Source organism: Cucurbita pepo, chromosome LG02, assembly GCF_002806865.2.
Source record: "Cucurbita pepo subsp. pepo cultivar mu-cu-16 chromosome LG02, ASM280686v2, whole genome shotgun sequence".
Classification (NCBI taxonomy): domain Eukaryota; kingdom Viridiplantae; phylum Streptophyta; class Magnoliopsida; order Cucurbitales; family Cucurbitaceae; genus Cucurbita; species Cucurbita pepo.
In genome coordinates this window covers 6,511,246-6,528,149 of record NC_036639.1, presented here as the reverse complement: position 1 = coordinate 6,528,149, position 16,904 = coordinate 6,511,246, and the positions used below count along the sequence as shown (strand labels likewise).

At 36.9% G+C, this 16,904-nt stretch overlaps 2 protein-coding genes and 1 pseudogene across 2 annotated transcripts; all 3 read right to left on the bottom strand.

Moving 5' to 3' along the window:
- Positions 1-4,452: 4,452 nt before the first annotated feature.
- On the bottom strand, positions 4,453-6,995 carry LOC111787663. The gene is made up of 3 exons (XM_023667681.1): positions 6,898-6,995; positions 5,312-6,689; positions 4,453-5,034 (listed from the first exon to the last, which is right to left on the bottom strand). Exon 2 carries the CDS (start codon positions 6,432-6,434, stop codon positions 5,856-5,858), a length of 579 nt encoding a protein of 192 aa, XP_023523449.1. The 5' UTR covers positions 6,435-6,689; positions 6,898-6,995; the 3' UTR covers positions 4,453-5,034; positions 5,312-5,855.
- Positions 6,996-8,057: 1,062 nt separating this feature from the next.
- On the bottom strand, positions 8,058-9,612 carry LOC111788881 (annotated as a pseudogene).
- A 1,542-nt stretch (positions 9,613-11,154) lies between these two features.
- On the bottom strand, positions 11,155-13,395 carry LOC111785994 (probable rRNA-processing protein EBP2 homolog). The gene is made up of 2 exons (XM_023666353.1): positions 13,187-13,395; positions 11,155-12,201 (listed from the first exon to the last, which is right to left on the bottom strand). Exon 2 carries the CDS (start codon positions 12,192-12,194, stop codon positions 11,286-11,288), a length of 909 nt encoding a protein of 302 aa, XP_023522121.1. The 5' UTR covers positions 12,195-12,201; positions 13,187-13,395; the 3' UTR covers positions 11,155-11,285.
- Positions 13,396-16,904: the final 3,509 nt, after the last annotated feature.

The window sequence follows — 16,904 nt, the reverse complement described above, 5'->3', positions numbered from 1 at the left end:
TATATATATATATTAAACCTAACGGGGCGTCACAAAATATATATAGTGGTTAATTATGATCATAAAATATGAATGTTACCAACTCTGGAAATACCTCATGGAAGGCCAAAGGTTCTCATTTTGAAACTATACAAAGTCATATACGTTGTCTTTGTAAAGTAGACTTGAAAAATGTAGCAAAAAAAGCATTTGTACTCTCCTTTAGTCCATGGCTAAATTTCTTTGCAACTCTATATAGTTTAGGTTGCATGTTTAGAATCATTCAAACTTGATATGATCAATCTTGTTTGTGAAGTGTTCTTGCTTGAGATATTTTATCATTAAGGTAGTCTGAATCTAAGTTTCTCGGTAATAATTTCTTGGTCAATAACACTCTTAATTAAGATACAAAATAAGCTATCAAGGATTTTGGACTTCTCCACTACTTCTTCGGTTTTCACAAGTTAATAACTAATAACAATCGTCTCAAAGAAATCACTAGCCCTTTTCCTAAATTTGCCCCACAAGTTAATAATTTGTTTTACTGACTCGGCAATCTCTTCCATAATTTTGATTTTGTTTGAGGTTCTGAGTAACTACATCTTTGCAAATTTAAGTCATGATAAGGCCTTGATGAGAATATCTGCACGTTGCTCTATGGTGTGTATAAACTCCACAATAATCTATCACTTTTGATACACTCATGAATGAAGTGGAAGTGAGTGTCAATATGTTTGCTGCATTCGTGAAATATCGGATTTTTCATCAATGCAATCGTAGATTTATTGTCGACATAGAGAGTTACTGCATTTAGCTCACTTCCAATCACTTTTCTCAACAAATTTCTCAATCACAAAACTTGGCATGACATTGCAATTGCTGACATGAACTCAGCCTCACACAAGAAGATAGTGTCACAATTCACTGCTTTTAAGATTGCCAAGTCATCAAATTTTTGTTGAGTTAAAATGTTATTCCTCCAATTTTTTTTTTTCTTTTGTGGATGTCCTTGACTAAATCAATATAAGTAAGACTCACTAGTTCTTTAGGTCCTCACGTTCTTTAATACTTTAGCACATAGTTTGTGGTTCCATTCACAACGGAGAATGTTCTTGATCACTTAATGATGTTTCATATAAGCTTCTTCATGTACCTATTCACCATTCCGACAACATATGAAAGATCTGGACGAATATGAGTCAAGTCCCTCAAACGGTTGATGACGGCCCTATACTCGTTAGGATTCACCAAACTTCCTTAAAAGTTTTTTTTTTTAGTTGTAACTTTGCTTCCATGGGATACTTGGTCGAGTTGCTCTCTACCATCTTAAATTGTTGCATATGTTGATTGATTTAGCTGATGCAATCTTTCTTCTAGTCCACCTCAATATCAGAGGTAGTGTGTGAGTAACTTGAGGTGAATCATCTAAAATTCTTTAATCATTTGCTTCTTAAACTCTTTGATGCCTTCCACATTTATACTAGTGACTATCAAGTCATCGACATATAAGCCAACAATGAGTTTGTAGCTTGTTTTCTCTTGCGAGTACTTCATGAAATTGAGACTCTTCAAACTTTGTCCAAGTGTATGTTCCATGCACTTGCGCTTGCCATAAACCTTCAAGTTGGGTACCATACACTTTTTCTTTGAGGTCACCATCTAAAAACGCTGATTTGTTATCCAATTGATGGACCTCCCACCCATGTTAAGTTGTGAGAGCAAGAATCAACCTTAAAATGTCAAGTCCAGCCACCAACGCGAAAACCTTAAAATCAACTTCTTGAAAATGCACATATCCATTTGTCATGAGTCTGGTTTTGTGATTGATGACATTCCCTTATTCTTCTGTAGCTTAAACATCCACTTCAAATCGATAGCCTTGTGATCAAGTGATAAGTCAGTGATGGCCCACGTCTTGTTTTTTCTTAATAACTTCAAGCTCTTTTTTCATGGCCTCCTACCATGTCGTCTCAGTTGCTCCCTCATGGTAAGTTGTTGGCTCCTCGATAGCAAACAATACTAGCTCATCTAGATCCAACTCTTCTTCGAATGTATCTACATAAACTTCAGTGAGGGAACGAAATTTCTTTGGTTCATCATCGGTTGTGGATCCAACTCTTCTAACTTGACACCATCTTATGCTTTGGTTCACCTTTTCGTGTCACCAATGATGACATGTGTGAACTAGTTGGTATTGGTGTTAGTGCGCTTTCTAAATCTGCCACATCTCCCTCATCTTCTAGAACAGTAAACTCTGCAACAGTTTGTTTGTTATCGTCGATGCTGCATCAATCTCACTTATTCTCTTCTTCAAATACGACATCTATACTCACAAAAAATTTCTCATGTTGAGGATCATATAGTCTATGCGCCTTCATCTTATCCTCTACACCTAAGTACACCATCTTTTGGCTTCTATCATCAAGTTTCTTGATATATGGCCTTGCAGTCTAAACATGTGCTACATAGTCAAGAACTATTAGATGCTCGAAGTGAGGTTTCTTATCAAACCATACTTAATAAAGGGCACGAGTGCCCAAGGTCTTCGTCACCAAACAATTTAGAAGATAAACTGCATGTCGTATTGTCTCGCCCTAAAAAACTGTCGGGACTTGCATGATTTTGAGTAAGTTTCTTGCAGTATTCATTATGGTACATTTTCTTCTCTCAACCACACCATTTTACTGTTGCTCAATGGAGGTAACAATTTGAATGAATCTCAGGGGAATAGCTCAAAGGAACTTCTTGATGATAAAGATCTCCTTCACCTTGTCGCCTAATGAACAGATGTTGATGACGATCATTGTCAACTTCATGGAAAAGTCGTCCATCGACTCACTATCCTAATGCAGATAACCTCAAAATTGCTCTTCAAGGTCTACACCTTGCTTCCTTGACCCATTCCACACTCATACGCATTGCAACGTCTCCCATGCTACCTCTGCCAACATGAGAAGTACGTCCTCCAGAACTACTTGGTAGATGATAGCATGAGTTACCCTATCCTTACATTCCTTGACGTTATCACCATGCTCGATGGCATCCACACACCTTGTGCCTATAAATTAACACACGTTTTTATCTACCATGCTACATAATACTCTTCGTGAGTAACAGGCCCTAGAGTGTTACACTCCCCTCCTTTCTACTTTTTAGTGTTGTCACATCTCCTCCTGCAATTTTTTGTGGTGACGACATTTGTCTCGATATCTTACTCTAATACCAGATGGTGTTCACCTTCAATTGATACACACCAAAACAAGTAACCGAAGCAAAAAAGAATAACTTGAAGGGAGAGTTACTTTATATACTAAAAAACCTAAGATATTGTACTTTTCAATTTGATTTGTTGTTGTGAATATTTATAGGGGAGAAAGCACTCACCATTTTCCTAGCTCCATAAGTTAGTAACGGCTAACAATTCTCTAAGAAAAGCACTAACCATTTTCATAAATTTGTTCCACAAGTTAATAAATGTTAACAATTCTCTTAAACTTACTCCACGTTAACTTCTCCCAACTCCATCGATATGCACAATAGATTCTCCTTCGAGCGCCATCAACAACAACCCCAGATCTTCGGTGGCAACTTCTATGCTTTCTACCTGTGCATTATCCATTGTTCCATGCTCACATAAAACATATTGAGATGGAGTACCATTTTGTTTGAGAAAATGTGACTCTAGGCTCATTTTCAAACAAGGGAAATCAAACTTGTGGAGGGATTCAACGTAGGAGTGTGGAAATTATTCTATATTTCTACATGATTGACCTAAAGGTAATCCATATCTAACATAGTCCTTTGAGTTAATGATAATTTACAAGGGATTTCTTGTCCGATTCTTTTATTGTCTCCGATATCATATAGTATTAAAGCTTTTGATCTCTATAAAATTTGTGGACCTTAACTTCATACAGAAAATAATAATCCAAAAATAAAGTAGAAAGAAATACTTCAATACATTTATGATTTATGACTAGGTATATAAAAAAATTTGTTCTTATTTTTCTGTCGTAGAAAGTTGTTGATGGCAAAAGTTGTAGTACAACTAAGGCACCTATCATGTTCGTCAATCTAGAGTCAATGGCGAATTTAGTGCAACTAAAGATAATTTACATTTTTTAGAACAAAAAATGGTAGAAGTTTCACGAGTTCTGTGGTCTAAATATTCGATAATACAACAATTGTTTTGCGTTTGGATGATGGTAGAGGTGGAAACAAACTGAACCAAACCAACAAAACGAGAAAAAAAACGAGAAACAAGACAATAACCTGATCAAGACTGCTACCATTAGACCAAGAAACAAGTACGAAACATCTCTAATATGATTCGAAGCAAAAGGCAAACTAAACCCTGTACCAAGCTCTCTAAGGAATTTACACTACAAGGTAACTCCCACAAACAATAATATATAGATAAACAATCTGACTTCCTCCATCATACAAAATCGTAGTCCACCAGAAATAATATCCTGAATGGAATAGTTTTTAAGAAGTTTCATTGAACTGAAGATCAATCATAATTCACAATCCAAAAAAATAAAAATAATCATTTTTAGTCACTACTCCACTCATATCTTATAATCTTACCATAGATTCTTGTTTCACTTTTAGTTCCTTTTGGACCTGTTTTTTATGATTGTTTTCTAAGATAAGAAGCAAGGAGAAAGGCTTTTTTTAGCTTTGCAACTGGAATAAGGAACCCTAGAAAGAACCTTACCAAGGGTTCCTTAGAAAGAACCTTACCAAGGAGCTACACGAAGCTTTCTTACCACGAGTATTACAAGCTTTAGCTACCAAAGATCCTTGAGTTCCTCTCATACCAAAGTCTCTCCAAATAGTAGATTTGATAGTGTTGATCCAAAGAATCCTTGCTTTTCTATTGGAACAACAACTGCATCAAAAACAATGTCGTTGACATGCATATCCGTAAAACTTCAAGAGGAACTATTCTTATTTGAGCAGCTGAAAAAGGCCGCATAAACTGAAAACCAAGATCAGTATAACGTTGGACAATACTCTTCAAGCAATCCAATTGATGACAAAGAGTGAGGCCTGTTCAGACACAAAAGAGTTTCAAACCTAACTCTCTTTTGATCAACTGAAGAAGAATTATGCCCAATTACCATAAAAGATCATAGAAGATAAAAATCCACCATTGGGAAATACGGGTGCAGAACAAACTCCATACTCAGACTCAGTAACAGAACATGCAGTTGAATGAAATAGTGAACGTTTAAGATTATGTGAACAAATGATCTTATAGAACATTTAAAATAAATAAATAAATAAATGAAATACAATCTGGGCACAAAATGAAACAAAATCTTACTTGAAACTGATACCTCATCCAAGCTCCAACAGGGCAACTTTCAGAAAACCCATTACCAAACATGGAGATCGTCTCCACTCTATTGCCACACAGAATTTTTAACAGAATAGGGAAAAAGTAACCATGAGATTTTTTAAGTCAGTAGACTTCAAACAGAAAGCCATCAAGCTTACTTCCCCCGGCCCTTTGGCCTTCATGCTGTACAGTGAAGCTAACCGCTGCTACCATGTCCTTGCGTTCCAATGAAGAGAGAATGGGAGTGTGACATGTGCCACGGCATGTTCGGAGCAGGTCTAGGCAATACTTGCAAATCGTTAACTTTCCTAGTGTGGTGGCCAGGGGCCAACATTAGGTTGTGATAGGAACCCTCTCGACAAGAAAGCAAAGTAGGATGTCGAGTCAAAGCCAAACTGTGCTTGCTTTGCCAATGTTTCCATTTGGTCCCCGGCTTTTGATGTTAACAAGAACTCCTTCAGGCTCTAAAACTCTAAATACCAGATTCCTAAATACAATTTCAGCCATTGAACTAAATATTTGGAAATCATCAGGTTTGAAGTCTTCCATTAAATTCACGCAAGAGCAACTCAGAATTATCAACAACCCGTTTGCTTTCACAAACTATATAACTGCACAACTCATGCTTGGGTGATGGCCTAAGAGACTTCAGCTCAATGAGGGGATTTGTAATGGAATATTTACTACACATCTCTCTTGCTGGTTGAACATGCTTCCACCAAAAATCGTACAAAGCAATTTTCAAAACCTCCCAATATTCGGCATCTCGGTACAATCTAAACAAACTACTACCTTTAGGAGTCCAAACATAAAAATCCATCCAATCTCTATCCATTATTTCCATCAAACCTTGAGCCTGAGGAATACAGTAAAGAGGAACTCGAGACCATGGTGAAGCCTTTGCCATATCACCATCAAAAAATGGGCACTTAATCTCCAACACACCTCGTGAGGGCAATCCATAGACCATCTTGTCAATTGCACCATCAGGTGAAGCAGCTAACCAATCATATTCAGAGTTTCCTTTCTCATAGACTTGAAACTCAGGAAACAAAACAGAGTTCCCTGTAATCAGCTTATATCGCTCAAGGGCCTCTTCTTCTTTCATGTTACTCCAACAAGTTGCAAGATTACCAGAAAACTGGTCAATTGCCCCAAGTTTCTCTAACCACAACTGTGCCCTTCGACGAGGCCAAAACCCAATAGCCCCAGCAAAAGTACTTGCTGTTAACTTATGCTTCCGAAGTTCTTTCCAATTTTTGAACCAATGCTGAAAACTAGAGGACTGAAGAACAGAATAATAATTTCCGGTTTCGAATTTGAAAGAAGAAGAAGAAGAAGAAGAAGAAGAAGAAGAAGAAGAAGCAGAATTGAAATTGCATCTAGACCAGTTCCTAATAGTTTGAGTGCGTGCAAATATGTTTTTGCAATTGAACATCGACGGTTTCTGAAATCAAACCAACCAAAAGAAACTATGAAAGCCTCAATTCAGATGGAGGTAAAGGCTGAATAACACAATTAAGCAGAACAGTTGAAAGCATAAATGGGGAGCCTAACCGGAATGAAGAAGGAGAAGAAGAAGAAGAAGAAGAAGAAGAAGAAGATTGTTGCGGAAGGAGGGCGGTGGTGGCGGGAGAAAATCTGTTGCTCCGGCTTTGCTGTGTTTCAATTTGTAGAATAAAACCCTACTCATCGTGTTGAGCCAAATGGTAATTAGGATGCTAACACGCGTTCTTTTTTCTACAAAATTCCGCATTCAAATAATTTTTATTCAAATATGTTTTTTGAATTCTCCATCTTTCCATATTTTTTAATATAAAAAAGAATTTTAATTTATTTCAATAATAAAAATTAAATTGTTAAATTTTAAAATAAGGAACCATGGTGAATCATGTCTCAATGCCATGTGTATGGGAAGATAAAATTAGATTATTGATTAATAAAAAAATAAAATTTTAATCCTTAGTTTCCTTTCTAGCACTGATTCTTTCTGCATGTTTTATTTTTTTATGTAATGCTCTGCTTAGTTTCGTTTGTAGCACTGATTCTTTCGTTTGTAGCACTGATTCTTTTTAAACATATTTTGTTGTATTCACTCACATGCTTCTTAGAAAAATTCTCAAAAAGTAACTCAATATATAATTGTTATGATTAAGCATCGAAAAAAGAGGTGCACCGTGTTGTGGTATTTGTATAGACACTAACCTTTTGAGTCACCTATCTTCAAGATCGCTCTCACAACATGAACAAGTTCAATTCTTAACTATAACTCTACTTCCTCTAAAAGGTGATAATATCTTAAAATATATAAGTTGAAATAAATGAAACATTTGTAAAACAAAAGGAAGGGATAAATTAGCTTAAGAGAAACTACAGAAAATCTACAAGGTTATCATTTCCTCCAACCATACAACATATCATATTCCCTGATATAAAGAAAATGGTTAGGGGCAAACTAAATAAAAATGGAGGGAAGGAATGAATGAACGAACGAACCCAAACAATAAAAAATCTTTGGGTAGTAAAATAGATTGGATCAAAATGTGGAATATAACGAAATTATGATGAAAAGACTTATTGAGGAAAACAGAATCGACTTTCTGAGTATCTATCCCGCATTTGAAATGAGGGTTTATAGATAAAACCAAGGAGAGGAGAGAAGAGGCAAGTTCTTCTATTCTGGTTCATGGTTTCTCTTGGCTATATGGTTCATCCGGGGGAGAANCAAGGTGATCCTTGCTGATTCACACGGGATTCCACGACTGACTTAGGTGCAACCGATGTTTCTTATTGGGTTGCACACATTGTTTGAGGGAAGAATATCATACAGAGGCCGTCTTCTTTTGCTGAAACATGACTGCATAGATTGGAACGCCCACACCTATGCTGAATGCAGTGAAAACTCCAAGCCTCATGCTCAACTTCTGATTTTTCATCCTATCCAAGTTGTACATGTGCTTTGCGTGCAAATAGTAGGGTTCATCGTGTCCATGTGCATGTCCTCCCATTCTCTTCACACCAGTTTGAGTGAAACCCTCGATTAGCTGTGCCACAAAACCATCATTTTTAGGATTTAAAAACCTTGATTCATATATATGAACCCTATGAATTAGTAGAAATGAACAGACAATTATCGATGAAACACATCGCCTTCTAAGATACTAGGACATAGATGCAGCAAGGACACGTTTACTAGAATATACATTTTTAAAAAATATACCAATATGAAAGCATACAGTATCCTTCATTGACTAGAAAATTAGAAATTTGTTCTATCCATGATTTTCAGGGGAAGTAAACATCAACAAGACTTCGTATACAGTATCACAATAGTCATATGCCACAAGGTGCAGTCCCCCAAGGAAAGCACCACAACCATTTAACCAACAAGACTTCGTTTTGATCCCTCAAATTACCAATATCTAAATGCCCAAGATCGAACAGCTTGGCCACAACCTCCCACTTGAGTAAAGCAATGTTCGAACCTCATCAACCCCTTCTCGTAAGAAGTCACTTATAAGCTTTTCTAGTCTCTTGTTGAACAAAACGAGAACCCTAAACAAATGGAGCAAGAAAGTTGAGATTCCACTAAAAACAAACCAGATAAGATAAAGTTTGACTACTTCCGTTAGAAAGAAGGAAAAAAAAAAAAAACTCCCCTTCCACGAGGAGAAGCATTTTTTGACCTTTTCCACAACTAGATCTCAGAAACAAAAAACTTACAGGAACGTTACCAAGAGGAAGGCCCAAGTAATAATAGGCAAAAAAGCCTATATCACAACCTGCTGAAGGTCTTACTTAGCCATTTTAGCAGAGCTATCCATAAATACTTGTTCGTAGGAACTTGTTATCCTGTTCAGATTTATTTTCTTAGAACTCCATGGTGTTCGATGCTTTAATCTTCTCCCACGCATAGATCTTCGGCGATGTTCATTGCTTCAATGAGTCCTTTTTATTACTGTCATTGTTGTGCAATTTCTTTCACATCACTTATTTTTAATTAATGGTTTGCTTGTTTCCTTATTTACAATCATGTCAGAGTATGCTATAACTACACTCTTATGAATTTCAGAAAGATTATTGCAACTAACAAGCATATGCAGGAATTGTAAAACATAAGTTGAAGTAAATCTGCATCATGGCTAACAAGGTAAGGAAACCTGATTTCACCAACAATGGTTATGAAGACTTCAGCAGCTGTGCACAGGATTTCACTCCATTGCCGAAGGACATTTTCTCTGCTCGCAATTAGTTCCCCCTTTTCACTTATATCCTCAACAAGAGATCCTATACAAGTAAGATAAGTTTTAGAAAATCATAGAATACAAATAGTTACTACTAGCCAGTTGTGTAAGCAGGGAACGGGAGAGCTCATTGTCACAGGAAACAAAAAACTAAATATCTGAAATCCGATTAATGTTTAAAGATACGTTTTGCAAAAAACTTGATTGCAAATTGTTGATTTAGGCAGTAGGCAGAAACTCCAGTATTTTGGAGGATTGTTGTATATACTCCACCGTTTATGATCTGTAAAAGGCTAATAAATAATCGAAAGCTTTAAACTACCATTAGCAAATACGAAACGCAACAAACAATTAAACACAAACGGATACAACGAATATCCCAGCCTTTTCGAATAGGACTAGATGGGGAGAAATAATAAAATGGAAATCATAAATTCTTCGCCGTCATTAACTTCTTCGTATAAATATAGAGATATTTAAAGGGACTGTCCTAATGTTTCATTTCAGATCATTGAAAGATGCAATTGAGAAAAATGTCCGAAACAAACGAGTAGTCGAGAAGAAAATCCAAAGATCTGAACGTCGCAGCAACGAAACTACAAAAATCCATCAGAAATGGAGCCTGAAGATTAATAGAAGCCTATAGAGACGGACAGCGTCAATAACTTGTAATCGATCACGACAATAACAAATAAGAGAGAAATAAAGTCAAAATCAAGGCAGAGTTCAAAATCTAAGACCGATCAAGAAACGAGAAAGAATCATGAAATCAGATAAACGAGAAAGAGAGAATTCTTGGCTTACAATTTGGTTTCACAGTGACGAAGATCAATTGAATTCTGATTTGTAGCAGGGAAGCCATTTATACACAAGTCACTAATTAGGGCGATAACATATTTATTTCTAAACTTTGTTAATCAAGTACCCAAACATGCATGTATCAGCCATTTTATTGTTAGAAAAAGGTAGGCTTAGAGTATTCCATGGCCTTACCGCAAATGTCGCGTCACCGTCAGGCATGTCCTATGAAATATAATATATGATGTTTCTATATCATGTTATAATTATTAGACATGAAATATGAATGCTACCTGATGTATTGATGATTTGGAGCATGTTTAGGTTTAACATAATTTTATCTGAAAAAATGACTTTACTAAAAAAATATTAGATGTTTCAGTCGGATGTCTTGAAACATAGTTAAATGACATAGTATTATAACCATAAAGATGGAAAAGAATGTACAAACAAATACTAGTAAGTTGTCCAACGAATATATACTAGGGAAGTACGGTAGATGATATTATCTTATAGGTTGCTCTGGATACTGAAAAGGGTAGTGACGAAGGAAAATTTCATTACTATAGAGTACGTAGATATGAAAAGTTTACTAGATAACATCATGAAATTTTAAACAATACAGTTTGAATGTGGTGTTATAATTAAGTGAGGTGTTTGAATGAGGTTTAAACTCTCTTTGATTTGCATGGTGTGGTCTGGTCGATTCATGTTAGTACGACATGTAAGTTAGTGATGAACTTTTTAACCATGTCGAGAGTTAAGGCTCCATGTTAAGACAACAACTAAAAGAAAAACAAGTTAATAATAAGCCTCAAGATTTTTACATCTTCTAGTTTAAGATTATCACAAAAGCACCCATGATTACATAATCAAAATTTCCAAAAGCTAAATTTCAACCAAATTACTGCACTAATCTATGACCTCTTCCTTCTTTTGTTGCTTAACAAACTGTGGTTGTTGAATCCCCTAATGTCATTTGTTGTCTCGGCCGTGTTCTGTTTTTTCAAACTTTTTCTCCCGCCAAATCCGAACTTGGAATCTCTGAAATCTTTCTTTTTCTTCAGATTTTTCCCTTTTCCTCCGTCTCTGTGTCTCGCCATCCCTCCCGAGCAATCGCCAGGAGACACCCCGGGCCTCTTCTTGCCACCAGATCTCTCGAACGCCTTTCCATCTTCAAAGGACAACTCCATCTCACCACCTTTATCACCTCCAGCAAAACCACTCTTTTGTCTCTGCTTCCTCCATTTCTTAACCGATTCAATCTCCTCTTTCTTCTGCTTAGCCCTCTCCTTTAGCTTCTGAGCTTGAATCTCTTTAGCTAACTTCTTTGCTTCTCTAGCCTTCCTTCTTTCCTCAGCTTCCTCCATCTTCCTCTGTTCGGCCAGCAACCGACCTTTCACTTTTCCCATGTGAGTATCTGTCTTCACCATCTCTGCATAATAGTCTGAAGGCCTGAGAAAAGGGAGACCTAAAGATTGGAACTTCTCGAGGGCCATTCTCGTCCCCTGGAAAGCCTGTGTATAGAATGCAAGTTCTCTAGCTAGATCATCATTCACATCCACCTCTTTTTCTTGATCAATATCAAGACATAGCCTGTGTATCCATTCCACGTTTTTCGGCCAGCTAATATCTTCAAGCTTATCAAGGAGACCATCAGCATTATATATTGCAGTCTTTGATGGTTCAGACAATTTTACCTCCTCCTCTTCCTCCCCAGATTCAGATTCAGATTCAGATTCAAAATCCGAATCCTCGTTACTAAGATCATCATCTTCCATTGTATCCTCATTTAAGAACTTCACATCTTTATCCGATACACCCATTTAAAACCTATCCACAACAATGGCCATTATCAAGGCTTGACCTCTAAACTTATAAAATTCTATCCAAAAATACGAGAGAATAATAATTCTAGATTATTTCACAACTCTGACCCATTAAAGAGCAATTACACAAGTAACATTTGCAGCCAAGTGAACTTTGCATAGATCATAGGCAACTAATTCCATTATCATGAACACGAAAGGACCTAAATATCAAACTTAGGATTATTTTATTTCAGCATTGCAACCACAATATTCATTATTTGTAGATTAAAAATCAAGCCATACAAAATACAAATACAGGCTAACAAAGACTAACAATTTCCTAGTTGTATAGCAATGGGTACTCGATACAAGAACGAGCTACTAGCATTTAATTAAGAAAGAGCCAATTTATGCAGAGCTAGAACACATTCTCCACTAGTCTGTATATATATATATACATAAGGCACAGGAAGAATCTTTTTGTGACAAGTTTAGTCCTTCATTGCTTTGGCTTAATTATATTTTAAATTAAGTGGTTGAATTTTACATTATGGAAGAAAAATGATCCACATTCATAGAACACAAAGATTATATGTTCGAACTCATATTTTAATCACGTTCGAACTTCTCACAGTGATTGATTTGTATTCCAATAAAAAATATGTCTATTCATACCCTTATTTCCATAAACTCAAAGCAATGTCTTCTCCCAACAATAATCTAAAATTATACAGATATAAATAAAATTTCAGTTGTTCGGTCAATCAAGCTAGGAATTAAAAGAAAACTGGATGACTGATTCATGTCCGAAACAGAACAGCCCAACACAAACCAGTTCCAATTTGCCGCAAGGATGTTTTTCTTTTTTCCGTTGCTATTCAGCTATTGTTATTAAAAAAAAAAAAAAAAATGCAGAATTAAACAATTCCTCCATTGCTTCATAAGACAAGTTGGAATTTATGTGTTTTCAAATGAGATGAAAAGCATAGATGGAGATTGGGAGATACCAGTATAACAAGGGGGTAGAAAATCAGTGTCAAAACTTCTAGGAGGGCGGCTGCAGCGGCACGAGCGGGAAAAAGACAACGCCCGTGGCAGCAGTGAACGGTAGAGAGATGTCGGCGACACTGAGCTGCTGAAACGGAGAAGGAGACGCGGTGAAGAAGAAGAAGAAGTGGCGGGGAGCAAATTTAGGGCTTTAAGAAGTGGGCTCAGTTTTGCTTTCTTTTTTTTTTTTTTTTTTTTTTTTTTTTTANTTTTTTTTCTTTTAATTAAAAGAAGAAAAAAAAAAGTGTGTGTGCTGATTTATATTAATTTTCATAATATGTTTTAATTTAATAATTTTGAAAAATTAATTTTGTTAGAATTAGAAAAACTTTTACCTTTCCATTTTTACCCTCATAAATTAATTTTATTACCAAGGTTGAAAATAAATTAATATTTTGATTTTAGTTCCATATACCAAATGTTTATGGAAGGATGATTTATGTTCTTTCAAAGAATGATTCAAGGAAAAGTTTGCTAAGCTTGCCATGACTTCATTTTAATTATATTGATGGACAAATTCTTAACCTCAACCAGTTTGCCTCTAGCTACCCCCTTCGTTATCAGCATTGATCGCTATCGTGCCTTGGTGATCGTTTGATGCACACTCAATGCTTGAATGTCGTAAGCCCTAGATTCACAACTACAAGAGATTACACATGTTGCTTTGATTCGTTGTAGTTTTGATTTGGTGAATTGTTTTGTCTGAGCAATTTTATTTAGTTTGATATGATGTCTAGTTCAATTCGGCTGATTTAGTCTGAATTGTAACGACCCGGGAAAAAGAAAAAGAAAAAGAAAAAGTAAAAAAAAAAAAATCTCAGTCGCCGGAAAACTCGCGAGTTCTTCGGCGACCGCCGAGTTTCATGAACTCCACGCGAAACGACAGCCACACCTCACTCAGCCTTCGGCCCACGACTCCCAGAATTAATCAGAATACGTGCAAACAGAGAAAAGAACGAAAATACGAGAGAGAGAGAGAGAGAGATTTGGCGAGTTTCCAGTTCCTCCGACGAGCCCAAACCACCCAAAAATCGACGCCAAAGGCTCAGTTACCACCCCGAGAAGGATCCTTAACGAAAGCACAATAACTCAGTGATGGTGTTAATATAACACATGCGGAAGCAATTTGGATCTTAGGCACTTTTAGAACATCAATTATTGTAAATGACTAGCATGTTCATAAGTATTAAAACTTAATGAGTTTAAATACTAACCTTTTGTAGTTCAAACTCCTTTTGCCTCACGAACCGATTTCGAACCACCACTAGTGTCTTCTCCACTATTCTCCGGCCTTAGAACGGGATTGTGGAATCCGGTGAGTGACTAAACTTGGGAGGGATTTTGTATACGTGAAAGAGAGTGCTTGTGAGAGGTTTTTCATCAAGATGAAGAATCCCTTCCAAGTATCATGATCACTCTATTTAAAGAGTCAAGTTTGCATGTTCATGCAAACTTGAGATCACCAAATCTTGACACTTAAAATTCCACTCAAATGTTTGAGATTATGTGGCAAGCATGCATGTTTGAGTTAACCAAATTTTGACACTCAAAATTCCACTCAAACTTGTGGGGTTTATTTGGCAAACATGCAAGTTTGGTTAAACCAAATTTTGACACCTCAAAATTCCACTAACATGATTTTTCCATTAGATGAAAGTCAACATTTTGACTTTCTTCATTTTAATTAGATGAAAGTCAACATTTTGACTTTCTTCATTTTAATTCAACAATTAATTTGAATAATGAATTTCAAATTAAAGTAACATTAAATAATTAATTAAACTATTTAATTAATATTTAATATTAATTCAAATGCCAATCCCAGTCAATTCCGACACATAATTGATTAAGATATTTAAATCTTATTTAAATATCTCAGATTCTCTCTTTTCGTTTATTTCGTAAATAAAATAAAATTGCGGTTAAATATATCGTATATATGTAACGCATATTCCCTAATTTGAATTCGAACACTTCGAACTCACTCGTCACACTGTTCTATGGTTTAGTCCGATATGAGCTAGCAGAGGGACCTAATGGACCTATAGATCATGGGCTCCAACGATTCAAGATTAACCGATTAAACTCATTAACCTGGTTAACCAACATTCGTTAACTACTAGGACACTCCACTATAGCCTAGTAGTTGCACTCCCCTCACTATAGATATATTTCTGTCCATCTGATATAACCATGATTAGTAAGTCGATCCTTCACAGGTTGTTCGTAACTAGAGCTGGGTCAATTTACCGTTTTACCCCTGAAGTTACTTCTTGTTCCTTATGTCTCACTGATCCTCTAATAAACAATTGGTTTGTGGTCCAACCAGTAAACCGAATCCCTCTCAGGCCAATGAGAGGGTGGGGCCCCTTGTTCAAGACCTGGAGTCAGTGCTTAAGGGAACTACCTTTCTTCTATCCCTAAAAGTGGGTAGGAGTGAATTCCGTCTTGCACCCCACGTCCCCAGCCATTCACCCAGTCTTACCCCTGAAATGGGAGGCCTGTTGAGTCGGCGAACTAGAGCCACTCTCACCCATGCAAATCTAAGGATAATTCCGAATAAACAGGAGTTCATGGTTAGCTCAGGATTAAAACCGAGTTACCTAGGTTATCGAATGAAAAGAAAATCAGTCTCAACAGTAAACGACTTTATAAAGTGAGAGTGGTTTTCTTCATGGTCCGATCTTATGCAATACTCATTGCATAGGACGCCCCCACTCACATGTCTCCACATGCACAATTTAGTGATCGCATTGTTTATATCATATACAAAAGTGGGCCGCATCCATAGTGTCCCCAGAATAAGGTACTCAGCCTTATCCTTATACTATAGATCATTTTGACTATATACTTGAACTTGATCCACTCTTATGTCTCTACATATAGTTCAAGTAGTCATACTATAGCCAGAGTGTTCTTAGTTTATTGGATTTAGATTAATGATCGTAAAGTTCACTTTATTCAATAACAATTTTTTCTGAATAAACAACAATAATAACTTTATTGAAAATAGAATATATCTTTGTTTACAAACTATGAGTTTTAGGACATAAAACCCAACACTCAGAGTATGTTTTGTGCATTTTCATAAGCGTCGTCGTCTGTAACCGAGGTAAGAAAATTGGGTTTTCCTAAACGTTCTTAGATATGTGGTTTTAGGAACTTTTGGGCCACTAAACTTCGAGGAAGGAAAGAGGACGATAAACAGAGAGGAAAAGGAAGAAAGAGGACCGAAATTGACAATGGAAACGCCGCGGGAAGGAGAGAGAAAACGCGTCAAAAAATCGGCCGAAGTCGGGTAAGGAAGACGAGATCCACGAATCCGGGTCAACTCGAACCCAAAACCCGATAGAGCAACCCGACTTCTTTCCCCTCGGCCTCTACCTTCGGCCCAACCCAACTACAGCGGCCCAAACCTCAATCCAGCCAAGAAGCCACGGTTCAGCTGAACCGACCTAAGACCAGACTCACAGTCCCATCGAACCGGCTTGCAACTCAAACGTTTGCGGCCCAATCCAGTAAACCGAGGACCAACAACCAGCCCGGCCCAGTAGCCTTCTGCAGTAGTCGACCTGAACCGGAGTGCGACTCGAGCCTCGACCCGACGCTCACCGCATGACGTGGCACGCTCTGCTTCTACCACGTGGCACGCAGCAGCGCAGGCAGTCCCTCGACTCG